The sequence below is a fragment of the Drosophila eugracilis genome, unplaced genomic scaffold (assembly GCF_018153835.1).
Source record: "Drosophila eugracilis isolate 14026-0451.02 unplaced genomic scaffold, ASM1815383v1 contig_1828, whole genome shotgun sequence".
Lineage (NCBI taxonomy): Eukaryota > Metazoa > Arthropoda > Insecta > Diptera > Drosophilidae > Drosophila > Drosophila eugracilis.
The window spans coordinates 634,790-662,176 of record NW_024572675.1 but is presented as its reverse complement, the minus strand read 5'-3'; the positions used below and the strand labels follow the sequence as shown (position 1 = coordinate 662,176).

General features: G+C 44.9%; 4 protein-coding genes across 5 annotated transcripts; 1 reads left to right on the top strand and 3 right to left on the bottom strand.

Moving 5' to 3' along the window:
* Positions 1-2,886: 2,886 nt before the first annotated feature.
* On the bottom strand, positions 2,887-3,982 carry LOC108102479. The gene is made up of 2 exons (XM_017207492.2): positions 3,899-3,982; positions 2,887-3,765 (listed from the first exon to the last, which is right to left on the bottom strand). Exons 1-2 carry the CDS (start codon positions 3,977-3,979, stop codon positions 2,887-2,889), a joined length of 960 nt encoding a protein of 319 aa, XP_017062981.2. The 5' UTR covers positions 3,980-3,982.
* Positions 3,983-6,968: 2,986 nt separating this feature from the next.
* LOC108102492 (WD repeat and FYVE domain-containing protein 3) lies at positions 6,969-22,978 on the top strand. Of its 2 annotated transcripts, none has more exons than XM_017207507.2 (18): positions 6,969-7,100; positions 8,245-8,570; positions 8,624-8,869; positions 10,766-11,120; positions 11,315-11,501; positions 11,555-12,880; positions 13,531-14,546; positions 14,669-15,248; positions 15,308-16,500; positions 16,616-19,974; positions 20,040-20,143; positions 20,219-21,131; positions 21,187-21,361; positions 21,552-21,758; positions 21,813-21,914; positions 22,158-22,292; positions 22,357-22,471; positions 22,543-22,978. In XM_017207507.2, the coding sequence occupies exons 2-18, from the start codon at positions 8,277-8,279 to the stop codon at positions 22,706-22,708; spliced, it is 10,473 nt and encodes a 3,490-aa protein (XP_017062996.2). In that variant the 5' UTR covers positions 6,969-7,100; positions 8,245-8,276; the 3' UTR covers positions 22,709-22,978. The 2 variants fall into 2 exon arrangements, with proteins under 2 accessions (XP_017062996.2, XP_017062997.2); XM_017207508.2 differs by lacking the exon at positions 6,969-7,100 and adding an exon at positions 7,815-7,927.
* Positions 8,908-10,278, bottom strand: LOC108102494. Its single transcript, XM_017207511.2, has one exon. The coding sequence runs from the start codon at positions 10,246-10,248 to the stop codon at positions 9,004-9,006; it is 1,245 nt and encodes a 414-aa protein (XP_017063000.2). The 5' UTR covers positions 10,249-10,278; the 3' UTR covers positions 8,908-9,003.
* Positions 22,979-25,207: 2,229 nt separating the features above from the next.
* On the bottom strand, positions 25,208-27,250 carry LOC108102467 (membrane metallo-endopeptidase-like 1). Its single transcript, XM_017207476.2, has one exon. The coding sequence runs from the start codon at positions 27,248-27,250 to the stop codon at positions 25,283-25,285; it is 1,968 nt and encodes a 655-aa protein (XP_017062965.2). The 3' UTR covers positions 25,208-25,282.
* Positions 27,251-27,387: the final 137 nt, after the last annotated feature.

The following is a 27,387-nucleotide window of genomic DNA, read 5'->3' as shown; positions in this document are numbered from 1 at the left end:
TAATTATAAACTTACTAACTAAATTAAACATGAATAATTAGTTGAACGGCGAACACATTCCGTAAAGAGCTATAACGATATATACTCAACGTTGTTTCTTTCTTGGCCAAAGGCTTCTACCCAAACACCTCAGTCCGAGATCGAAGCTCACACCTTCCAGATAGTCCAGACTAGCAGCAGAGACATGCCCCCAGAAGTAGCCAACAGGCCTGTACCTAGTTGTTGGGAAGTAAAAACTTGAGTTGAAGCCACACCCCTCCCGTTTCCCCGGAGCCATCAGCAAAGTCTACAAAGAAGAGTCATGAGCGCAGCAACAAGAGCGGAAAAAAGCTTCCAAGTTTCTTTTTATTTGAGGCAGCGGAAATTATTATTAATTGCTTGGAATGCCTGCTGCCTTCTGCCGGCTGCCTCCTCCCAGAAAAGCATGGTCCATGGTCCACGCTCCGCGTTCTTCGCTAGCCCCTAATGGCTTCCGTTGGCGTGGCCACAGTTTTTCTGCCCTCCACTTTGATACGTCTCCATCGAATCATTTCGATGACGTAAAAAGCCGCTCTGATGGCCAAAAACTAGCCCGAGTTCTTGGCCCAAAAACTGAAAAACCGATCTGAGCATTGCCAGTTATGTGGGGAAAATGCGTTGGATTGCCGCGGATTATTTGGAGATTGAGTACGAGTACGAGTACGAGAGCATGTACGAGTGCGAGTACAGGGGGTTATTGGCCTTGGCTGGACTGGCAGTTGGCGTGGGTAAACAGTTGCGAGATTAGCGCTGTTTGGCCAAGCGTGCTCAGATGGTCGCTCCAGCAATTGTTTGCCCAGGAAGCAGAGTGGGGCGAGTCCGCCAACGACTTGGACAACTGCATCTAGCGTTCCGCGGGCAGAAGCACGCAGCGTAAAGTTGAAAGTGGAGTGGAGCACACGATTACACTGGGAGAAAATCTGCAGATAGATTATATAGATATAGATTGGATTACAGAGCTCGAATGTCAAGTGAATGACCGTTAAATACAAATTCCTTAAATAATTTCAATGATCCTGCATACGTATTTCGAAAATTAATAGAATGAAAATATAAGTTTTAACTAGTCGAAAGTTTCTGAATACTTTTAAAATTAAGATTAAGACTAAGTTTAAATTTATGTTAGTACATTTAGTAATGGTGTAGGTGTCTGGAAGCTCCACAGAAAAGGGCCTGGGCACAACAGCCAAGCAAAAACGGACTGGCAAAAACGTACTGGCAAAGAAGGTGAACGACTCTCCCTAATTGAGTTTGAATGGCGGAACGGAAATTTTGCAACAAAGGCTGAGGGAAAACTTTGCGTTGCAGTGATTTCGCAGCAATTGTCGGAATTTCGAGGAACGCTTTTCCACAGGGACTGACTTATGGACAACTGACGACTCCTCTGACAACAATTGAACTTTAAAAAAGCGAAACAGTTCCAGGCAAAAGCTCAAATAACGACTTAAGTCACAAGGCAAATTAAGCCTTTGGTCCACGCTTTTCGTCATGATTTTATCAGTCGGGATTGGACGCCCTTGTTTCGGATTATGGTATCCTTCTTTAAGTCTTTGAATCTGTTGTTGAGCTTGAAGGGATCAGTGAGTCTAAATAACCAAATATATTCATAACTGAATTCTCTCAAAAATGGGTGAAGCTTGGATGCCACCTGTTACCGAAATCTTCAAAATGCTTTTGCTCAAGTCTGATCTTATTGGGTTCATCCAAAGCGTTCACAACTGCCTTATCTTAAGCGAATTGCAATCTGGCACCGCAATCAAGCCGAACCTCCAAGAGAACAGTAGCTAACCCAATACCCGGCTGGCTTATCGATGGACCGGGTTGTGTTCCAAAAATTCTTTGTTTATTTTGACACGTTCAGCTGGAGTCTCTGATTGCCGCCGCTGGTGAGTCTTAAAAAAAGTCGCTTCGTATTTCCGAAAACGTCGCTGGAACTTGGCCCTTTCGGGCGTATTTTTATACCCTCTACCGCTGGCCACTGCCTTTCCGATCTGTCCGTAATTTGTTTATGGCAACTGTTGCCTCGATTAGAAGTCGGCGTTGACAGCTCCACGGATGATTGAGTCTTGGGAGACGGCGACATGTGTGGCAGCCGCGTCGGAGTCTGTTTGTTGTTTCCCCGCCGCGTGGCAATTGGTGGCAGATTGCGGCGACTGCGGCCCGAAGCGCATCGCAGCAGACAATAGACTACCACACATTTCTACCCTAATGACTGTGGCCCTGAACGAATTTGAAGTGGATTCGGGACCCGGTCGCCTTCCCAGAGAAGACGTAAACACATCGCCCGGTAGCCTTCAAGTGTTTGTGTATGTAATTGCAACGAATGAGTTAGAAGGGGCTGGGGGATGGGGGTTGTATCTCTAAGAAAACTTCTTTCCAGGGGGAGCTATTTTGTGTAAAATAACATAACACCAAATACTGACAGCTGACTGTTGCGACCAATCCCGAAATAAAACACGAAGGAATTCGTTCCTTAATTCATTCTTTCACCTTACGGTGAACATTACTCGTATACCTTTTTACCAAAACCACCACTAAACTTGCATATTTAAAAATAATCGGATATAGTTTTTAGAGCAAAATTGTTATCAAAGCTTTGCCGAAATCTGTTGATATGCAATATTTATGCTGGAAATAATAGAAGTACAAGCTAAAGTTAAGGAAATTTCAAGTGATTTACAACTTTTGAAAATATTTAGTTTAGACTCCCTTTTTTCTCGATTAATTTGAGAGCATTCACCTTTATGTGTGATGCGTTTGAAAGAAATCTGACCACCACCTTCAATCTTATTTTGTTATCAGTGGATCCAGTGGATAAAATTTTTAGGATTTTTGCAGATATTTTGTAAAAAAACTCATCAGTTCCACCTAAACACTCCAGATTACAGTCTCGGCTCCCATGTCCACGGTGGTCCAGCCCAAGGCATTGGTCACGAGCTGCTGCAACTGGCGCAGAGGCACTCCAGCCTTCTCCAGCTCGGCGGTCAGGGCGCGGTACTCCTTCAGGGAGCGCAGATCACGAAGCATTCGCCGGAACTCAGAGCCCCGGATGAGACGGACGGCGCTTGAAAGCTCGGAGTCGGAGGAATACAATCGAAGGTACATATCCCTCAAGGTGGCACGGGGCAGGGCGTCGCGGAGATCCTGGAGGAGTCCTCGGACTCCCGGCCGCCGCTTGGGAAGCTTGCTGGTGGGCGGGTCTGAGATGTGAACATCTAGGAACACCCTCACAAACTCCATGTAATAGGCAGGGTTCAGCTTGAGCCGCCGACAGGTATAGTCGTGCAGAGCTTGGTGCTGCTTCGTGGCCCGCAACCGCTGCACTTGCTCCTTGATTCCATCGCTTCGAAGCAACTTGATTAACTCCCTAACCTGGGAGTCCTCGACGGCATTCGCCAAGATGTTTCTCAGTTGGGGAGCCGGTAGGAGTGGGCGGGCAACCCGGATGAGATTGGTTAGGCCGCGCTCGGCATTACTGGGGCACTCGTTGTTCCTCTTGGAAAGTAGCACGTCCTCCACAGTGTCTTTGGACTCCGAAAGCTCCGGGCTGAGGGTAGTGCCAGCTGACATTTCGCCTACTTCACGGGCGATTCGTGGATGCTCCTGCTCCTCCCACACGGGTAGCCAGTTGATCTTGTGGACATCTAACGGGCTCTTCTCGTCGGTGGGTACGACCAGCTCAGGGAGCTCATGCGATTCATCTGGAAAGCCATCGTCGATCCCAATCGTTGTGCTATCAAGCAAATCCTGTGATTACGAAAGTCAATTTAAAATACAGTTATTGGAGTAGGTATTGGGTATGGCTCATTAGTGCGGACTGATAATTGCTCTTTTAGAGGGTCGGTTTAATGTAACAGATATGAATATTTTCCCACTCTACCTGGGACTCCTGTGGTTCCTGCACCGAGTGTCCTGCGACAAGAAGCAGGCAACAACTGAAGATAATCACCAATCGATTCATGACGGACTGTGCCTCTCTCCGTCGTTAATTTCTTCTTTTATAGCACTCCCAGCACTTTATCTGCTGTTTACCAACTCATATTTGCTTGAAAATTCGCAGGCAAATATTCGCATCCAAAGCAAAGAATCAACACGAAAAAAGTGGAACGACCTTGACAGGGCTCAGCAAAGAAAGCTCATCAATCTTTCACGCTCTCCCACGAATGCACAAATGGACGAATTGCATCGCAGAACACAGTTAGCAGTGAAATAATCTGTGTTTTTCTTGTTGATATTTGAAAAAGGTTGCGAGTTCATACCACTTCGGCGCAGTTCAATTGTAGTTAGTATCGGAGAACAATCTGGAAAGAAGTCTATAATTTGAATTCTGATTCGCCACTTACCATTACCAGTAATCGGTAAAGTGTGCCGAGTAAAAATGTAAATTATTGAAAGAAAATCGACACCCAATCATATCAGTTTACTCACGTTCAGAGGCGAAAAAGACAGAGCATCCTTGACCGTAACAACAAACAATTCCCATCAATCTTATGGCCCGTTGAGATTTCACTAGGCCTCCTTGCATAGGATCCCCATTCAAGTTAGTTGCCATATAATCCCTCATATCCCATAAAAATCTTCACCAAAACACAATCAAATGAAATTTTATGTTAATCCCAAAAGCCCCAGCAACCTGGAGCATCTTCCTGCCCCGAATGGGACTCGCTCGGCAAAGAATGAATATTCATGTCTGTCGGGAACGGAGGCCGGAATATCCTTGGCCACCGCCTGGGGTCTTGCCAATTTCGATACGCAAATGTTTCGCTCATTGTCAACAACAGCACAGAGCTGAAGGGAGAAATAAAAGTTAGTCGTTCCGGGAAAGGGGAGCCCCGCCAAATGAGTCCCTTGCGAATTCTGTGTAAATGATTTTTGGGGTTACGCTTTTAAATTTTCCGAAAACCGCCTGAACAAGAATGCTCTGGAAACTTCCCATTGGGAGCACGTTTGTTTGAGCAAGAAGCAAAAAAAAAAAAGAACATTTCGGGTTTGCTAATAAATAAAGTAGTTGCAAAATTTCTTAACTGTTTATGGAATAAATAAGGGCTAACCCTTAGCACCTTTATAAAACCATTCGCATCACGGCCCAGAAAATTCGTAAGAACAATGAACTGTAGCCTGAATTTTGGTTCAAGGTGGATTCTTCATTGCATTCATCCACCTTGAAGGAAACCCCAGAAGTTATTTTTCTAACAATTTTAATTTAATATCAATTTAAAGAAAATATTAATTTAGAGGCTTAGACAAATTTGATAGACCCAGTATTTTGCACAGACGTTATTTTTTGAAACCGTGGCCTTAGTATTGTAGTGCTTGCTCATTCGAACAGCGGTTCTGCTTGCAGGTTTTTTCGGTGTATGAATATCAATCCACCGGAATACCCCTTTCCAGTATCTGAGATATTGTTTCAATTCTTGTCAGTTGTTGGGCGCCTATTTATAGCTGAAACGAAAAATCCATTAGAATATTGCGGCAGACGCAGTTTTTGCCCTCAACCCTGCCCCATAATTCGCGAGTGGGGTGGCAGACAGAAAAGTACGAAGAGTACCTGGCTAGCTGGAAAAATATTATATTGGGAGTGCCGAACCGAAAAGCTTTCCCATATAAACAAGCATTAGAGACTTGGGCTCAACTTGTGCGGCTAGATGGATATGAAGCTAGGTGGCAAGATGTGGCTGTAGAGAGGGTGGATTCCAACAGTCACGCAACGGGTTAGTGGGGTCATGACATGGAAGGCGTGGCGGGGCCAACGTCCAAAACAAACTATTTTTGGGGAGCGAGACGGTCGGACATCAGGGTAATTTTCCCTTGAGTCCAGACAGCTGGGTAAGCACGACACTCCTTTTCTTTATCACCCCTAATTGATTCAAAAATGGAATTTGAATCCGCGTTTAAGTTCGGAGGCAGAAGGGATTGGTTTTGGCTCCAGCGCGTCCTGGACAGGTGGTCAATCAAATGCCCGATAAAGTAGGCTCTTCAATCAAAAACCCGGCGAATTGCATCATTATCACCCAATGAAGCTTACAGTCAATATGCAAATCAGTTCGTAGCCTTAACTGACTAATATCTGTCGAGACTGGCAATTATAACAAGTGGAAGCGCAAACACAAATATTAATGACCCCTAGCCAGGGTAAACAAAGCTTCACACATGTGTGTATATAAACCAAGATATTTCCGAATCAATCGCCGTTGTCCTAATAAAAGCTTTATTTGGGAATGTAAATATAATATTCACAGTGAAGGCCCTAATTATTGACAAAGCAACACGATTCACTTTTGGGCTGTTTACCTACATGTGTACATCGAACGTACTGTGAACGAAAGAAGGCTGCAGTTAGTTCTGAAACTATCATATTATATACCTCTTACTTGCCAAATTTATTAATAAATAAGATAACGAAAATCAACAAAGTGAAGAATTTTACTAGCGACCATTTCATTTTTTAGAAGCAAAGCTAGAAAATCTAAGAATTTATATAATTTATCATTCCGATCTAACATCAATGAGGTTGATTCTGGGAAGGAGTTAGGAAGAATATCGGAATACACATGTTGTTAAATAGGCAACTGTGTAAATATACATTGATTTATATATCTGCAAGCTACTTTTTCCTGGGTTACGTTTCCACCACATTTCGATATATGTAAGTTTGTTACCATTATATTATTAATTATCCCACATAGTATCCAAACTAAGGGTTTGTGAATCCATCAGAATAAAATTAGAGCCTAATAGCATATTTTAAAATCAATTGTCTTATAATTTCATCCCTCAGAAGAGAAGGTTCTAATATCAGTTCTGTTGAAAATTTGAATTTTTAAAATAGACCGCCGATGACATGTCCGAGTTCAACCCTGTCGACTGCCGCCTACCAACACTAACACTGGAGGTTGCAAACTGCGAACAGCTGATCGGCCTGGGGGCGCTTCGCAACACTCAACCGAAGAACGAAAAGAGAGTACAGAAGAAAATTTGTTTCACTTTTTCAACAGAAATACAAGATGTAAAACGGGCGCATCAACGGCCCAAATTAGTGAAAACTCATTCGGGAAACAAAATGCAAGCGACGGATAGTAATAGTAAGTGTCGAATCGGCGTAGTAAGCCCTAAACCTACCTGTGAAAATTTTCAACTTCGACCTGTCTGCTTGTGGGTGAACTGTACGGGGAGGGCTTCTGTAGTCGAAAGAGAGAGAGAGAGAAACCAGGCGAGAGAGGAAGAAAAATCAATAAAATTGTAGTGAAGCGCGATTGACGTGAGCAAAACAAAGACCGACTACGAAAGAGCGAGCCAAATGAAGCCCGGAAAAGCAACAACAGTGTGTCCGTTAGCTGCTTGAAATGCGCTGGCCGAAAAGAGAAGGCGGATCAAAGAAGCAACTGAAAACGGAGTTCCACTAAACAAACAAGTGCGCAATAACAGCTTTGAACAGCTGTCTCGCTAAAACAATATTCGCTCACAATGTAAATAATATGCAGATTGGGAGAAAATCGTACTAAGCAACGCACACAGAGAAACAAAACCATTCAAGAGGCAACGTTCGCACGTCCATTCACTCTCGGAAAGTAAATATCGAGTGGAATACAATGACGGCACTTTTTGCGTGATTCACCTCCAGAGGCAGTTAATTAAAGCGGCGGCGGTGGTGGCGGCAATAGAATAGCTACCGAAACAAGCAATAACTCCAACTGGAATGTGCGACTGTGTGATTTAAAGATCACTTCGGCTCAATTAAGAGTGTTTATGGTGGAGACAGTGGTTTCCTAATAAATAACACATCGCCGAAGTAAATGTGTATGTCACACCTTGGGAGATGAGTACAGGATGGGCAAATTGCCTGTTTTCCATGTTAGATGCAAAGCTTCCGATGTGTTTTCAGTTCCACGATTAGATGCTTTCTATATCGGTACTTGCAGTTTAAACGCATTAAGTAATTATTATTAATGAAATTCGGCAGCCTTGAATCTCGAATGAGTAAGCTAGTAACCGCCCAAAACGAAATCAATGACCTACTACTTAGTTACCTAAAAATTAAATTGATTTTCAAAGGGGTCAAACGCAGTTTTTAGTTAGTGAAATTAGGACAGGATCATTTGCAGTTATTTAAAATATTTAAAGCAAATAACTCGCCTACACTATACTGAATAGCTGCAATTTGACAATTCTTTCTAAATTACTCTAAACTAAGATTAATATACATATGTTTCATTTTCGGCTTTGCAGATTAATTAAAGCGCCAACAAAGCATCACAAAGATGAACGTAATGCGGAAGCTGCGTGGAGCAGCTACTGCAGGCAGCTCAAGTAGCAGCAGCGGCGGCTCATCGACGGCCAACAACACCTCTCCCGTGGGCAACAGGTCAGCTGATTTGGGCTCCACACCTGCCACAAACGGACGAACAAGCGAGGAGGCCCTGATGGATGCCCGCGTCCAAGTGAGCCTCAGCACACTGAAGAAGCTCTTCAATGAGTACACTCATCCAAGAGAACCGCTGAGTGAGCAGGAGCGCGACGGTAAGCTCTACGAGATGCTGCCCCTCTTTTGCAAAGTGAGTAAGCTGATACACACGGATGGAATAGCCGCTAAGTCCCGTCCTTACAGGTCTTCACAAGCTCTGCGGCTAACGACATGAGTGAAAAGTTCTGGGATGTGGTCGCTTTTTGCCAGCAAGTTTCCCGTCTCATGGTCAGCGAAATCCGCAAGCGCGCCTCCAACCAGAGTACGGAGGCGGCGTCTATTGCCATTGTCAAGTTTCTTGAGGTCGAAACCACAGAGGAAACCAGCAGCGGGTGGATGCTTCTCGCAACCCTTAACCTACTGGCCAATGGAGACGTATCTCTCATACAGGTACGTTAAATATGAAAACATAGAAATAGGCAGGAAAATCGACTTAGCTTCTTTGTAGATAAGTTGTAATTAGTTCCCAAATTTCCTTTTATTTACATACGGACCTGCGAAAACTAGTTTCTAAGGTCAAAAGGCTATGCCTTTGGTGGTCCAGAACTCCTCTGAGATATTTCATCCGTTCTTTCCGCAGTTCCTAAAGTTCCATGATTAGAAGATTCAATGGGTGTATCCTTATCATCTGCATTAGTTTCGGCGAGTGGGTCTTTAAGTTTTTTTAATTTTTCTGCTGCGTCTTTTGGCTCATTAAGCAATTCAGCATTACCTAAAGATCTGAGGCGAGAATAGCTCGAACCTTGTTCGACCAGGAGGATCTCTGACTTCTCTTTCTTGTCGATTTCTGACAAAAGCGTGGATCGCCTGCTCAGCCTACTCAGCCTGCGGTCCATCTGATTTGGTTTTATTGTTACTTCGCTGCTCTGACTTGACTTGGTCGAATCGATACTAAACGTGCTTCTGTCCTCGATTTTGGCCCACAGACTGGAGGAATCGCTCGTGCCACGCCAGGTTGAGATGGGTCGACGTCGCTTACCGAACTCCTCCTCTAGGGAGGCGCCGTACTCGGTGACCGCCGCTGGGATATCTGATTCACTGGTTGTTATAGTCGGCGTAGACAGAAAACTTTCGTCGCTTTCGATTTGTTGCAGCGAAAAGAACTTCCTTTGCATCTCCCTCAGCATCTGCCAAGCGCGAGACACCAAGTGTGGCTGCTCCTCATCCGCATTTGGTCGGAAGTATAGGGGCTGGGAGTTTGCCAGCTTAAAGTAGCACCTGCAGAATCTGCAAAGAAAGTCGTCAACTGGCTTGGAAAGCACGAAGAGCCCGGAAGTTCCAGCTTCAATGCGGTCGAAAAACATGCGTCCAGTTGCTTGATTTCTCCAGTCCCCTGGTTCCATGCGCATCAGTAGATCGAACACATGGAACATGTGCATCAGGTACATAGTTCCTGTAATCAGAGCAGCGATACTCTGCTGTTTGCAGTGCGCGAAGTGTGGGTGCTCCAGGTACTCTACGGTAGAATTGATGGAAGCCAGGTGAGGGTCTTGCATGGCGGTGCGCATTATCAGCACTCCGCAAAAGTAGTGCGCAATCACAGCGGTCACAGTGAGCAGCAGCTGCGAGGAGAGCACTGAGCTCCGAGCTAGCATCAGCCGAAATGCTCCCAGTGCGGCGAGCATAGTGAACGACGAAAATGTTGCGCAGTACAGGATCACGTGCGGAGTACGCTCGGGCCAGTACGTAGATCCCCTCATGTGGTAAAACATACACACACTGCCCAGCACCACTTCAATAAGCTTGAAGAATACCCAAACCTGGTTCATCTTAGAGACGATCCGAAAAATACAAGTTGAGAGTAGTTGTGATTTAGTTTTGAATAAGGTTATAACTCAAAAAGAATTGACAGCTTAGACCTGAAGTAACTACCCACATGTGTGCATATATAACGACTCTCTTTGTAGCTTCTGATAATTACACGGATTAGTAATCTTATGATAGAGAGAAAAGAAGAATTGCTATTTTAGCCCAGTGCTTACGTCAAGATTTTATAGCAAGAGTTAAGTCTTAGGATTTAGCTTGTTGTTTTCCAACTAACAAATGTATCCAAACTCTTAGATTTTTTTTCTTGTTTATATATCTTTAATTCTCAGGTTTATTGAGAATCGATATTTTTGTATCCATGTCCATATGAAAGCCTTCGATATTCCGGATGGCCAAAAATTATTATTATTTGTAGAAGCTTGAGATACCTATAAAGTCAAGACAGATTGTAGAAGTAGTTTATATATAAGAAATAAGAGAAGAGTAATTAAATGAAACCTCTGCTTTCTGCTATTCTAGGTTATGACCGCCGCAGCGGTACCATCTACCCTTGTGAAGTGCTTGTATTTGTTCTTCGATTTGCCAATAGTTGAGGACGACGAACCATCAGCAGATGGAGGGGCAGTGAGTGAGTTTAATGCCCACGAGAGGCGAACTCTCTTGCAGAAGGTGTTTGTGCAGCTGCTGGTGAAGCTGTGCTCGTACCCTTATCCCGCCGAGGAACTTGCCCGCATGGACGACTTAACACTGCTGTTTTCGGCCATCACTTCGCCGTGTCCTATCCACAACATTGTGTGGCGTAAAAATGCTGCTGAAATCCTTACCACAATATCCAGGAACGGTCTGACCGATGCCGTGGTTAGCTATATACATTGTAAGTACACAATTTCATACATTTAACATTTCTCTAAAACTATGAAGTGTAAAATTTAAGGGCTAGTTCTTTGCAAACTAAATCAAAATACTGAATATTTCTTAGTCCGCTTTACAGTATTTCTTAAAATGGTATACCCTTTTATGTGCCAAACAAAATGTATTTTTAAATGACTTTATATTAAATCTTTTTAGCCAAGGGCTGCATGGCGCTGTGCGTGGACAATATGCAGCGCCTGACATTTGGGAATCCTTTGGAAATCGTCGAAATGTTCGTTACCGTGTTCTGCTTTCTCAAGGACTCCAGTCAGGTATCCCAGATTTTAATGGATGATTTTCGCGCCTCCCAGGGATACGTGTTTCTCAGCGATTTCCTGCTAAAGTAAGTGGAATAGTTGAGAGCTGAAGCCCATCCAAACTAATGATAACTTTTAGGTTTGACAATAACCGTAGCCAATCGCTGGAAATACAAGCGGCGATTCGTAACCTTGTGCTAATGATCTCTTCGTTGTGCATGTGCGGCTTCTACGAACTTCGACCTCCAGCTTCGCAGTTCAACACTGCCTTTAAGCTGCAGAATTTCCAGCTGCCGCAGGCCACCTCCCGAGAGACGTGTGTTCGGAATGTCTACGCCTTTCAGGTGCTACAGAATGTTTTTCTCAAGTCTACGACGCCTGCACTCTGTTGCACTATTCTGGACGCAATTTCTCGGGTGTATCACTCAGAAAACGCCAATTACTTCATCTTAGAGTCGGAGCAAACGCTCAGTTCGTTCGCGGAGCGCATCCATCTGAAAAGCCCGCAAATTCAAGAAAAATTCTACGACTTGCTAGAGTTTATTGTCTTCCAGTTGAACTTTGTTCCGTGTAAGGAGTTGATCAGCCTTTCGATTCTACTAAAGCACAACCAGTCGACGCCCTGCAGCATCCTTTGCCTAAAGACATTGCTAAACATTCTACGGCACAACGCTGTCTTTAAGGACGTTTACCGCGAAGTGGGTATACTGGAGATCTTCGTTGGTTGCCTGACGCGATATTCAGCTCATGTGATGCAAATTACCAAAGGCGACGAGTCATTGGTGGTGGACTTAGAGGGTGACGCGGGGGAAGACCTGCTTGATACGCTCGGAAAATATGTCCTGGAGGCGCTCACAATGCTGCTGGGCGGCGGAGCCAGCAACAATGCCCAACTTTTCCGTGAGTACAACGGAGCCAAATGCGTCCATGAGCTGGTAAAGTTCAAGCACTGTCGGCCTCAGGCACTCGGAATCGTTAGAGAGCTAATTCTGTCCGCCGGTGGAGACGACGACATGCTGCACATACTGTCACTGATGCACAGCGTGAGCCCACTACAGGTGGAGTTCAAAATCCAGATACTAAACATGTTGCTCGGATGCCTAAAAGACTCCCATCGCACACGCACCGTCTTCCGTAAAGTGGGCGGATTTGTTTACGTCACCAGCGTATTCGTATCTCTCGACGGCAGTATGGCCCATCCTCATCCGGACATTCCACAACAGGATCTCATTTTGCTACTGCAAATAGTCTTTCAGACTCTTGCCACCGCCATGAGATTTGAGCCGGCCAACGCCAAGTTCTTTCATCAGGAAATTAGCAGCAGCTCTTTGTGCGATACTCTTCGTCTGCTCGGATGCTTTGGGGGATCCTCTGCTTTAGAGGACTTCACCGGTATCTATGAGCCGCAGCAGTCACTGCTCAAGTATTACCATGAGATTTTCAGCGGAGACATTCTGACTGTCAGGTAAGTCCTTTTGATTAAAAATTATGAAAGCAATTTTGCTTTCGACCTTATCAGAACTAGTTTATAGGAATGCCTAGTTCTTACGTATTTCAAAGTCGGATAGATCTTGAATGACCTAAACAGTTATACTAGAATGCTTAAACGCGAAGAGTAAATTGCAAAACATGTTGACGATGTAAATGACAGTATATCGAAACGGGTTCATGTTTTGCTACATTTTATTTTGAATAACTTAGAGAAGCGATAAAAACATAACTTTAGCATAATCTTTCTTTAGTTTTTGTTAAATAAATAAGCTCTTGATGTAAATAGACATGCTTACTAAATAACCAAATTTAGCACAAGAAAATATAATTTGCTCTGCTCTAATCTCGCTCTCAATTTTCGGCTACGGCTACAAAAAGCACAGAATATAATTTTCAGCTAATGCTGTAGTTATAGCCCCCGACTCCTCAAAACTTCGAGCAGAGCAGAGCAGATCAGTTTTCGACTTTTTGCTACGGCTCTGATCTTTCTCTCGTCAAAGTAAGAGCGGTAGCAATAGCAGAGGAACATTTCTAAAAATCCCGCTTCTATGGAGTAGTAAATGCAAACCCTGGTATAAATCAGTATATAAAACACCATTTACTTATTTGGATTTACATCAACAGCTTCTCTGACGACGTTCCCTATCCGTTGTCCTATGTGTGCATCGTATTTCGCCTGCTCTACAGTATTGCGTTGGACAATTTTGAGTCTCCGAACCTCAGTGGCATCATAACACTCGTCAGCGATCCTCCAGCGCTTCTGAGATCACCAAGCAAGGAGCTGGCGGCTCCCGTGCACCCCAACCAGCTGAATCTCACGCAACCCAGTCCCGAGCCAAGGATAGTGCACCCAGGTGTGGTACTCTGCATGCTTCAGCTTCTACCCGCTGTAGAGTACGAATCAGCTCCGGTGCAAGCAGTTCAACTGCAGGTATACCTCAGCGAAATCATCAAATCGTTGGTAAGGAGCGAGCGCAACCAGCAAATTATGTGCGACCACGGACTGGCGGAAAAGCTGCTCAAACTTACGCGGAAAGCGCTAGCTGAGGAAGCGCACCCGTTGCACGTGCCCATGCAGTACATTCTGGAACGTCTTGCTGCTCAAGCGCTGCAACCCACAGAGCTGCGTCAGTTTCTACGCTTGGGCGAACCGCTTTCATGTGCGGATATAGATCTTCAGCAGCCATACAAGCTAGGCGGACCCGTTCCGCTGACTCGAATCAAGACTCTGGTATCCATGACAACGCCGCGCGACTTCCGTGCTCACGGATCGAGCACGCTACCTCCGTTCGTCGAGCTGGACATGTCCGCCGAGGGTTTCGGTTGCTTGTACTTGCCCTCACTGGCGCCTCAAGCGACGGCCACAGCAGGTGGGACCATCGATGCGAATACCATTGGGGGCATTGGAGCCGGCGATCGCATCTTTCCACCCCAGACCGGTCTGACATACTCCACATGGTTCTGTGTAGAAAAGTTTTCTGATCCAAAAACGGATCCACACTGCGTTCGCCTCCTTACATTGGTGAGGACCATTCACAACCCACGCGAAGAAAATCTAGCATGTCTATCCATTTTGCTCTCGGCGCGAGACAAGGCGATCGTCGTCTCCACTCAAGAGACTTTAGTGACGCCCAGGAAAAGTAAGTTCACATTGTATGCAGGGCTAAAAAAAAATCTAGTCAAAACAAATATAAACCATATTTTAAAATTATTGCCTGAATACTAAAGGGGATGCTCTCAATTAAAACTTTCATCCTTCCAGGTATTGGTGACTGGGAACCAGAAGGATCAGATGACGGCATAGCTCGCATTTGGTGTCCTGATCTTTTGCACGAGGGCCAATGGCATAACCTGGTCGTTGTGCTTAACAGAGCCGTGCTGAAGAACTCTAGTTTATTCCTCTATTTAGACGGGGTGCCCATGCATACCCAAAAGCTTCACTACATCGCCCAGCACCCGGCAGCTGGTAACGCCAGTTTGACGTCAGCGACACAGATTTTCGGATATATCGGTACACCGCCTATATGGCGACGTTACTCGCGACTATGCTGGAAGCAAGGTGTGTGCCATCTGATTGAAGATGTGCTTACTCAGCAGACAGTGCAGACCATCTACCAACTAGGACCTCACTACATGGGCTCGCTGCAAGCGCCACAGCTTGGCAAGCAGTCCGAGTCGTTGGCCCCTTTGGTACCAGAGGATCGCGTCCTCCTTGGTCTTAACGCTAAAGCTGTTTCCAAGCTTACGCTGGTTAAAATCCGCAAAGTGTACAGTAGGGCCGATAACAAGAGCATCGCAAAGCAACTGAATATGAACTCGCATGAAAATGCCACGCCCATCAAGTAAGCAATAAGAGGAAAGAGTTTGGTTTACATCCTTATTCCTATGATCTGTTTTTTAGAATTCTACACAACTCCGCTGGACACCTCGCAGGGGCCGGTCGCTCCCTTGGCGGTGTGGTCGTTGGTTATCTTGGAGTTAGAGTATTTAGTCCACATCCCGTCTCTGCTATGATTGACACAGTAGGCGGCTGCAACGTGCTGCTCGGCATCATCGCCATGGCTCAAGACGTAGAGTCCTTATATGCAGGAGTCAAAGCTTTGACCTGCGTAGTTCGAAGCAATCGTGCCGCCCAAGCAGAAATGGACAGAAAACGCTGCTACCAGACGCTAGGCATGTTCTTTAAGAAGAAGAAGCATCTGCTTAATTCGCACATTCTGCACCTAACCTTTGGCCTAGTGGGTACGGTGAACAGCGGACAAGACATGTCAGCCATTCCAAACGTGACCGCTTTCCAGGACCTTTTATGTGACCTAGAGATCTGGCATAACGCACCGAACGGACTTCTACGGTCCCTTCTAGAGCATCTGCTGGAGCTGGTGGTGGAGTCCAGCGATAAAAAGCAGAATGTAAAGATCATGAGGGACCTGCAGCTTTTGGTAAAGCTTCTGCACATCATAACTCAAATCCAAGACCACTCGACCCGAGAGATTCTCTTCAGTTTGCTGGAGACTTTACTAGGCGGACAGCCAAGGCACACCGATCTGCTGCTTTTCGGTCAGTATGTAGCGGCAAAACTACCGCAGGCTAGTCTTGGTGTCTTGGAACGCGCCGTGCTTCTACCCAGTATGAAGAACCCTGTCGAGGACCAGGATGGGGGAGTGGCCCAGAATATCTACTTGCGCAATCGATGCCTTTCCCTGCTCCACGGGCTTCTATTCACGCCCCGTAACACTGTAAACTACGTAATCTGCGACGACATTTCCAAAACCTTGGGCATGGATTGGCTTCTACTCTTCATGCAACCGCACGTCCACTTTACTACTGTCATCATTGCAGTGCGCATTCTAGTCGTGGTATGCGCCAACGAGAGTTTTCTTGTGCGTTTTCGGGATGCCACACACAATGGAGGTTACCTTCGATTCACAGAGATGGTGTCACAGCGAAAATTGCTTGGCCTTGGTGCTCAACAGCTTAACCAGCGTCCGACGAATGGCACTGGCACAGTCATTGTAGCCACCCCACAGAACACCATACAGCATCTGCCGACACAGATCGCAGGCGAGGTACGAGCTGCGGCTTTAAATATACCGGGTAAGTACAAATTTGAACCCAAATTCTTCAGTTTTTAGCAAACATACGTCCCAATATAAACTAATTAAGTCTAAAATCATTTTCCCTAAACGCTTTCATGATTCCGGATCTTCAGGTTTCCAGCTTCTTGAATGGCTCATGAACCATCACCTGGACGTACCAGAGCTGTACTTCTTAATTACCGCCCTGATTATGGGACAGCCTGTAAAGGTGCTGGCTACTGAGCACACCAAGTTTGACCTTGATCGCGTCTGGTCGTTTCTATGGGGTGCTCCTGTCTCTGCCAACACGCAGCTGCCTAAACTCAATGTTTGTCCTGAGGGAGTTTGCGTACTCCTGGCTATGGTGCGGGGAATCGTCCATGGCGGAGAATGCGCTCCGTGGCTACACAGTCACCCGGAGACTATTATTCAGCTTCTTTTTAGTCTTTACCAAAACCTCAGCGATTTTGCACCAGTGATGATGGCTGGAGATGTTATCACCTCGCTAGTGGCCGTGCTTTTTCCATTTGCAACTCGACCTGTAGACTCCGAGCCAAACAGTGGAACAACCACCCCCACAGACGACACTGGAAGTAGCTTTGTTTTGCCTCCAGCAGAGGTCCTGCACAGCGCACCGCCTCCAAAGCTAACCACTCATCCGGTGTGCATTTGCATTATCGACTTCTTGCGCGTTATAGTCGTCGATTCTCTCGGTCTAAATATGCAAGGAAAGCTTACGCCGGTAATCGATCTCGTGCTGGACGCATCACCGGACTCGGCAGAGCTACTTCTGCAGGTCCAGTACCAGACACAGATCATCATCGCCCTAATGGATCACCTGCTGGCCGCCGACGTACTTGTAGGCGAACAGGCAGCACTGCCCCTGGTGCCTCTATTACAAAGCCAAATGCAGTACATCGCCCCCAACGTCTTTTACTTAACTGCTCGCATCGTGGACAAGCTGTGGCAGGGCTGTCTTGCCCGCAATCCTCACGACATTTTCGACTTTGTAATTAAACTAATCGTGCAGGCCAAGCGGCGGTCGTCGTCCTTATCCCTAGAGCACCTGCACCACTCGCTGAATCGCAGCATTCTTTTCCTGCTTTCCCGCCCGACCGACGACTCTCGGGCTGACCAGATGAGTGTGCTAGAGGCACTTCACAAGATCATACAGCACCGTCTGCTTATTTTCGGAGCGGGCAACCACGAGTTAGAGTTCATTGGGTGCCTTACTTACTGCTTGCTACAATTGACTGCAGACATGAAAATTATACTGGAGCCGGCCACCAGTCGAAACACCACCTGGCACGTTAATCCCCAGACGGAAACGGCAGAGCCCAAAGACGAAGATCTTAATCAGCTACAGGGTCGAAACCTGATTGTAGGCGCTGCCTTTCGCGTGTGGGAGGAGCTGTACGTTTGCAAGAAGCCTGCCATTGAAGAGGTTTTTAAAGTCTCCCTCACATCCCCACCGCCCAATTCCAAAGCACCTGATCTGCAGACGACACGTGAACAGGTAATGGATCTGGCCTCTAAACTATGGTTTAACTATGTGGAGGCAGAGCGCAAGGCAACTTATCGCGCGCCCTGGGAACTGCACACCCAGATTCAGTCAAAAATCCAAAAGGTTACTGGTGGGCTGTCGCGTTTGACCAGTCGAACTAAAACCAAAAAGGAGGAACTGGTTCGAACCAAGTCGACTTTGACTCGAGAGGTCGCTTATGAATCAACTAGCATTCACGTACAGCTTATAAAAGATCTTCTGGACTTGCGCGCCAAGCAGTATCAGCAGATGCTGCAGCATACTCAGCGTTACGTCTATCAAGACTGGGTTCAGTCAGAGATGGAGCTTACTCGTGAGCGGGGGCTGTGGGGTCCTACTGGCAGCTGCTCACTGGATAAGTGGATATTAGATACCACCGAGGGACCCCACCGTATGCGCAAGAAGACGATGCGCAATGATGTCTTTTACCTGCACTATCCGTACCGCCCGGAGTTGGAGCTTGCAGACAACCGACAACTGAAGTACAAAGTAGCCTCCAGTCTGGATAGTAAGACGTACGCACTGCATGGCCCGCAGCAGCCTCGCATCCTGGCAGAGGCTGCGGAACACCATGCGATGCAGCAGCAGAGTTCGCTGGAAGCAGTACACTCACATCGATTGGAGAGCAGTACTTCAACATCAACGCCACCACCTCTTGTTTTACCAAAGCTTGTTGGCCACGGTTCTGCACCTTATCCACAGGAGTCAGTCGATGGAAATGCTCCAGAGGATGACGAGGAGGATGAGGATACTTCGATGACCAGCGATAATGAGACTTTCTTGCGGTTACTGGAAGAGCAGGAGAAGATCAGCTTTATGTTCCGGTGTGCGAGGGTCCAGGGACTAGATACGTTTGAAGGACTTTTATTGTTTGGCAAGGAGCACTGTTACATCGTGGATGGATTTACGTTGTTAAAGAACCGCGAGATTCGTGACATTGACACCCTTCCCCCAGGAGCTTATGAGCCAATTATTCCCAACTCTGGGGGAACCTCTTCGGCTACTTCGCGAGCAGTTAGCCACAAGCTCAGGCAATGCTCAAAGTTCGCTTACGAGGAAATTCGTGAGGTCCACAAGCGGCGATACCTGCTTCAGCCAATCGCTTTGGAGATTTTCTCTGAGGATGGACGCAACTATCTTCTGAGCTTTCCGCGCAAGGTGCGTAACAAGGTTAACCAGCGCTTTCTGGCTCTGGCCACTGCACTAAACGATAATGCGCAGCAGTCTGTAGCAGGTCAGAAGCGCACGGCCAGCGTGGAGCAAACAGCTGGCATATTTAGCGGCCTGATCGGCGAAACCTCGGTAACTCAGCGCTGGGTGCGTGGCGAGATCTCAAACTTCCAGTACCTTATGCACCTGAACACGCTGGCTGGGCGGAGCTATAACGACTTAATGCAGTATCCAGTTTTTCCCTGGATTCTGGCCGACTATGACTCCGAGGAACTGGATCTGACCAACCCAAAGACCTTCCGGGACTTTTCGCGGCCAATGGGTGCCCAAGCCGAAGAACGCCTAGAGCAGTTCCAGAAGCGCTTTAAAGAGTGGGACGATCCGCACGGCGAAACGCCGCCATATCATTACGGCACCCATTATAGTTCCGCCATGATTGTGTGCTCTTATCTGGTGCGGCTTGAGCCCTTTTCGCAGCCATTTCTCAAATTACAGGGCGGGCACTTCGACCTTGCGGACCGCATGTTTCACAGCATTAAGGAGGCCTGGCTGTCTGCTTCTAAGCTGAACATGGCCGACGTCAAGGAACTCATTCCTGAATTCTTCTACCTGCCCGAGTTCCTCAGCAACTTCAACAGCTTTGATCTGGGTACAAAGCAGAATGGGGAGACCCTCAATCACGTTATCCTGCCGCCGTGGGCCAAGCACGATCCGAGAGAGTTCATCCGACTCCACAGAAGCGCCTTGGAGTGCGACTATGTTAGCCAGAACCTACATTTGGTGAGTGTGGATTGATTTCTAACAGTTGAATGGCAGACAATCTTAAATATACTATCCTCTTGCAGTGGATTGACTTAATCTTTGGCTGCAAGCAACAGGGACCCGCCGCAATTGATGCCGTCAATGTGTTTCACCACCTGTTCTACGAGGGAAACGTGGATATATACAAGTAATTACAAAATAGTTTACTAAAGTATTATTTTAATAAGATTATGTAAACTTATGTTTTTTTATTTATTTGCAGCATTGACGATCCACTTAAAAAAAATGCCACCATTGGCTTTATAAACAACTTTGGCCAGATTCCAAAGCAGCTATTCAAAAAGGCGCATCCTGCTAAAAAGATGGGCAGTTCCCGTCACTCTGCTCTAATCGACCCAACTTCTCTAATTCAGGGCAATAGCACAGTGCTGCAAACCGACCGGCTTTTTTTTCACAACTTGGACAACCTGAAGCCCAGCCTGCAGCCCATCAAGGAGCTAAAAGGTCCAGTCGGTCAAATCTTACAGCCTGACAAGACGGTGTTTGCGGTTGAGCAGAACAAAGTTATGATGCCGCCTTCGTACACGAAGTATATAGCCTGGGGCTTTGCCGATCACTCTCTCCGCGTGGGACTCTACGACACGGATCGGGCATCCTTTGTGTCTGAGGCATCTGCCCAGAACTCGGGGGAGATCTTGGCATGCGCCTGCCCAAATGCCAAAATGATTGTCACAGCGGGCACTAGCTCCGTAGTGACAATTTGGAAGTTCGACGCAAATCGAAAAAGCCTTGCCGTAAAGCACTCGTTGCATGGACACACCGATGCTGTTACTTGTCTAGCTGCAAGTTCAGCGTACAATGTCATAGTTTCCGGATCGCGGGATGGTACGGCCATAGTCTGGGATATGACGCGGTTCACTTTTGTGCGCCAACTGCGAGGCCATGCTGGTGTGGTGGCTGCTGTGGCCATTAATGAGCTGACCGGCGATATTGCCACATGCTCGGCCACCTGGCTCCACGTGTGGTCCATCAATGGCGATGCCTTGGCTATGGTCAACACTTGTGTGGGCAGTGCGGACCGCATGCAGCAGATCTTATGTGTGGCGTTCTCGCAGATCCGTGAATGGGATCAGCAGAATGTAGTCATTACTGGCTCGACCGATGGTGTTGTGAGGGTCAGTAAGAGGAAACTTTAAAATATTTTACAATCTAAAGTCTATTTCCAAGCAGATGTGGTCCCTAGAGCACATACAGGTACCTATAGATCGCAAATTGAGGCGAGGAATGGAGGTGTCTTCGCAGGACAAGCCCGACTCTGCCTCTATCGACGGCAAGGACAATAAGGAAGACAAAATGAACCTGATTACGAAAATAAAAAACCTTTCCGAGTCAGAAGAAGAGTTAGGTTAGTTATTATTTTTTTTTATCTTTTCCTTTCGAAGTGCCTATTTCTTCAGTTATTTCGTGAATTTAATTTGTGTCTGAAAGTTTGGCCAAATACGTATTTAGTATAAGCCTATAATTTCGAGTACTTAAAATTTTTATGATTTTTTGGCTCCACATATATATATATTTTCTCATTCTTCCTTTTGCAGAAATTGTCAAATCCGCCTCCGAAAGTAGCATTTCAGAGGCCTCGCAGCACAGCCATGAGTCGAGTAAGTCAGCTGAAACAGGTGTCAAGGCAGGGCCGCTGGGTGAGCATAGAAAAAGCTCCATTCCGGGAGCAAAGTCCTTGCATGAAATGAAATCCACCACTGCAGAAGCTCAGGGAAGCAGCTATAATTCTAAATCCAATGATGGTAAGAATGCCTGCACGTTACTGTGCTGAAAACTAACCTTCTTCAATTTTCTAGATGAGCACTCTATAAGGCCGAGCAAATCAGATACCAGCCTTACTGACGGCTTCGTTGTTATAGACAATGACCGGCATAAAGGTGATCAGATTCTAAGAAAAGGCAAGTTTTTGAAATGTTATAGATTTGATTCTGAATTTGCCTTCTATTTAATTTTATTAAATGTGTATTAGCGTTTAACCTTTTCCGTAAAAGTTGACCGAGCCAAGATTGACGCATTCAAAAAATATGTTAGGGCCAAATTGAAAAACTACACTCTGTTCTATTCGTTGCTACTCAACATTGCTCCTATTCTCTAATTAAGAAATCACCTTAGAGATTAATTATATATTTGTTTACACTTAGGCTTCCGATGGCAACGCCAATTGATGTTCCGCTCGAAGCTAACCATGCATACGGCCTATGATCGCAAAGATAATGCTGAACCAGCTAGCATCACAGCGTTAACGGTATCCAAAGATCACAAAATATTATATGTCGGTAAGTGTCAAAATAAATAAATAAATAATTTAAATTAAATTTAAACATTTGAAATTAATTAAAGGTGATGCACGAGGTCGTATCTTTTCGTGGAGCGTAACGGAACAGCCTGGACGCGGAGTTGCCGATCATTGGCTGAAAGACGAAGGAGCCGATCAATGTGTCAAATGCCACGTCAAGTAAATTCTTTAATATATCAAGTAAACTGTAGACAGAATGTTGATGTATTTAAAATCAATGTTTTTTTCAGATTTACACTTTATGAGAGAAAACACCATTGTCGCAATTGTGGCCAAGTGTTCTGCAATAAGTGCAGTCGCTTCGAGTCGGAAATATCTCGTCTGCGAATCCTGAAGCCAGTAAGGGTATGCCAGGCGTGCTATAGTCAACTGAGAACGAGTTCGTTGGACAATTAGGAAAATGAAAGACGTGTTTCTGTGTATATTCGGAACTGTTGAACGTAGTTAGGTCGAAAGCTTTTATTTTTATGGATTTCTTAGTTTTATCCAATTTACTTTAATCTAACATAAACCAAAGGCTGTTATATGATTTTATTCTTATTTAACATAGTTCAATTCGAATTTTGTATGTACACAATGCAAGTTGCAATATAATTTATATATTTATTTATAACTATTTATTAAACACTGAGTTAAACCATAATAAATGTTGCTTTTACAACGCAAGCATTGACAATTTGTAGTAATGTAACACAGATGTAATATCTTATAAATAATGACTGTAAAGTGAACACATTCGAAGTATGTATGAGCAGCCTAGAAAGTCAGTTCTTAGCTTGATGTTTTCCGCACTGATAGGCAGCATTGCCGTCAGTCCGCAACAGATAAATCAATAATAGTCGAACTAAGCACCGCCAGTTATATCAATTAAATAGTTAACTCGAACACTTTTCTATAAAACAAATCCAAACACATCACTAAGGATATCCCCGCACTTTTTGCGGGACCAATACACGTTTTAGCACACAACATTACAACCTCACACTAAACTAAAGGCAAGTAGTTTTTCTCAGCATTACCTTTAAATGCGGAAAGAAGTTAAGGCAAGCAAAGAATGTAGTCGGTCACGAGTTGGAAAAGCAATATTTGAAATTGCAATTTAATTAATTACGCGTTGCAATAATTGAAAAGAAAATGTATAAAATGATAAGCTGTCAGTCATCCTTCTGGAAAAATCTTTGAACAAATGTGTAACTTCAGTTCCGAGCTTTAAACCATTCAATAACTTCCATCCGTTACGACAAGAAGTTTAAACCCAGTTAAATAATGTATATACGAAAGTCAAATAACAATGAAGGTCTTATTAATATAGGACAAATAAATTAGATAAATATATCGGTAGCCGTGGTAGAAAAACATTCCGTATTTTGTAGAGAATCTACATGTTGCATTGATAATAATTTACAAATTAAACATATATGTACGGGGTGCTGTTAAAGAGTAAATGAATGTCGCGGTAGGAGCAACAAATGCGATTCCATTTTCACCAGTCTGTTAAAGTAATTACCAAACTCTATCCAAAAACTTGACAAAGACACCAACGCCAGAGAACATGTAACTTTATATCCTCTACAAACGTTTCAAAGAATTATACAGCTCAAAGATTTCAAAAGTGTTATATTTCAAGCCGGAAAGATAAGTGTTATATAAACATACTTAGCCAGTTAGTGCAATAAGGAAGAAAGCACCACAGCAAAAACATGACAACCTGTATCAACATAAAAACTACATAAGTTTCTAGAAAGAATCATATAAATATAAATATATATATTTATTGTTAGTGTGTGAGATCGAAAACATAAATATTATGGCATGCAAAGTTTAAAAATACAATTTAATAAAATGAACTATGTTAACAAAGGTCAGGTCTTTTACTGATTTAAATTAAGTAGTTAATTATGGCAATACATCACATACACTGTAGAGCTGTAAACAATTATTTTTTTTAAGAATCGATTATTTTCGATTCAATTCTTGAAAAGATCGATTAAATCGATTCAAAATCGAAAACAAAAAAAAACTTCTTTTTGAGAAAAAGCTATATTTTGCTTAAAAACCAAACTTACAGTTGCAAACAAAACTAAAATACGTTAAAAAATTTGTTTGAGATCAATGTTTTGTTTATTTAAAACCCATGGGTTTTTATTTGTAAGTACAAGCTTGTCTACGTTTTTCGGTTTCAAGACCGTTCTGGGGTCGGTGACTATGCGTTGGGCGCTGACAACAATCTACTTTATTTATTTTTCCTCAACACCAACACACACTGATTCTGAAAGCGATTAATATTTACTAGTTTCCTTGAGTTATGTTACTTAAAAAATTTTTTTTGTTAACTTAAATTTGTTTTAAGGTGAGCAAACTGGTCGATGCATCGATTCCCTTTAAAAAAATAGATTTTTTCGGGTCATCCAGAAAGATTGATTAAATTGATTTAAAAATCAAATTGTTTACAGCTTTAATACCCTGCTGGTCGTGGCACGAAACACGATCGACACACGAAGGTTCGTGTTTACGCGTTTTTGAATTCCAATTCCAATCATCTTTTAACTATGGCAAGTCCGAGTGTTTTCTCCACTTAGTCTAAGAATCTACTTCTGTTTATTTTTTGTCACTACCTATACATACATAACATCACAGTTAGATAGTCAATATGGTTTACATGGTTCTGGGGTAACCCATTGGTTTCGGTAGTGAAATCGGACAAGGCGTCCATTTCTGCCTTTAAAAACATTATTTTGAAATTTTCGAACCAGTAACTGATATTTGTAACTATATTATATATGATTTGGCAATTGCATATTTATGTCCCTATATAAAATAAGTTTAAGATTCAAGATCTGTATATCCCGATAACCCTATTGTGACTTTTGACTAACATCAAAAATGTGCTGTGCATTTCAAGATGTGTAAGATTTTTCTTTATTAATCATTTAATCCTTTAAATTAGACCCAAACCACGCAGTGCTTCGCTCACCACAGCTGACATTGTTCGGGCTGAAAACTACTGCTCCGGCATCCAAAAGTTCTTTGGAACGGGACGAACCCTTTGATTATTTGCTGCAGACGCTGCTCGTCGCCGTCGTGCTCAAGAAAGTTAGTTGCATCTCCGTCCCCACAGAAAAACTGCGCCAGGTTGAGAAAAAAGATCTTTTGGGGGGGGACGTCGGTAAAGTCTGTGCCGTTTATGTCCTTGGCGATCTGCATGTATGCGGAGTAGGCGAGATCCAGACCCACAATATCCGCCATACGTTCGTCAAGGTATTGCGTTTTGTTGCGGTTCATGCAGTTTAACCCTGCCTCGTAACGTGGCGAGCTAAATATCTCTACGCCAGTGTCGTGAACGTTTCCGAAACTATCTAACAAAACCCCGCTGGTGTCGACGGAGTGGGCTAGCTCATGAGCAAGAACGAATCCCAGAAGGCTGTATTTAAATACTTCGTTGCTTTCCGGAACAAAAAGCGGCTCCTGAAGAAGCCCATAAGGCACGATAATAATATTCCGCCTAATTAGGTAGAAGGGGCTGGAGCTCATCGCCGAGATCGGATCCGGCATGTAGAAGTACTCGTCGGGACTTATAGTCGATTGGTTAAGTTGTGCCATCTGCCTTCGTGTTCGGAACTCCAGTAGATTGAGATGTTCCCGACTGTAGTCAAAGTCTGTCGAAGAGAAGACCAGATCCTCATAGTGTTGGCTAACGAAACTACGATGCTCACGCCCTGTAGGCATGTTGCCGATGTTCAGGATGATATTTCGAGCCTTCGTGGCCACCATCCTTCTCTGCTTACTCGTCAAACCAAGACGATTTTTATCGATTTGCATCAGGAACTGCCGACGCAATTGGTCAAAGATCTCTTGGATTTCCTGGGTGTAGTTCTGCAGCGTAGCCTGGTCTAGAAAGCGCTGCTCGTAGAGTAGGTTTGATGCCAGGTTCATGCTACGACGCACATCCTTTATGCAATCAATGGGCTCTTCGCTGTCCATGGTGTCTTCCAGAAGGTAGAGCACAAATCGAGTCATGATATAATTAGCTACCACTATGGTGTCTGAGGAGTCCATTAGCCGCTTAAGGACCGTGAAGTAGTGCAAATTCTGGACCTGCACTCTGAAGTGTCGGGAGATGCGGTAGCCAAGAGTTAACTCGACGAAACTGTGCCAATCGTAGCCGGTCATGCGCTGCAGCTGATGCAGACTCATTATTCGGCTGTCATCATCATCGTCCGCTTCCGTCAAGACCCGTACAGCAGATTCCAGCCTTCTTATTTTCTGCGCCAGAGGCAGTACACTTTTCGAGGGCACACCCATAATCTGGAGAATTGCAACTGTTTCCGTAAAGGTGTTCAGGTGCTGCGAATCTTCCCCAAACGTGGGCTTACTGAGGTCCAATAGGAACTCGCTACTGTTTTGGTAATTCGGTGTGACCAATAAGTCTACCAAGACATTGGTGAAGCCGTATCGGTGCAGGTATGCCAAAGTTCTCATCCACTGGAACTGATCCTTGGGCCAGGGTTTCCCACGGGCGGTGAACTGGGGCCATACGAGTGTCTCGTCTGGGGGGGCCAGTCTTAGGTAGTGCTCTGCACTTCGGGTCGTTTTCGGAGCATTGCGACAAGTAAGATAGAATCGCAGGGCTTTAGCCTCTACGCTTGACTTGTCTAAGCCTGGCGAGGTCGAGCGGTGTTCCAGCTCTTCCATCAATTGGACGAAGTTCTTATTCACCTTGTGGTCTAACATCTGGGTGATCTCGGTAAAGGGGTCGTTGATATGGCGCTTCGCGTACTTTCCACATGCATACTGGAAATAATTGCCACACGCACTGGCATCTTCCACGACATAGCCGAGGATGTTGTTCAGCAGTCGTGTGTTTGGATTGGTCTCGGCCCTTTGGGCTGTACAAACTGTGTAACTTGCGGCAAATAACAAGCAGGCGATCAACATCATAGCGGTCAGCACACTAAACCGAGAACCATATTTGCCAATTTCAGAGGAAATCAGCGCGCCATAGCTGATAGCCTTTGCAAGAGATAACAAGTAAAACTGACCTGTAAAAAACGAATAGCACGGTGACTTCAGTCTGT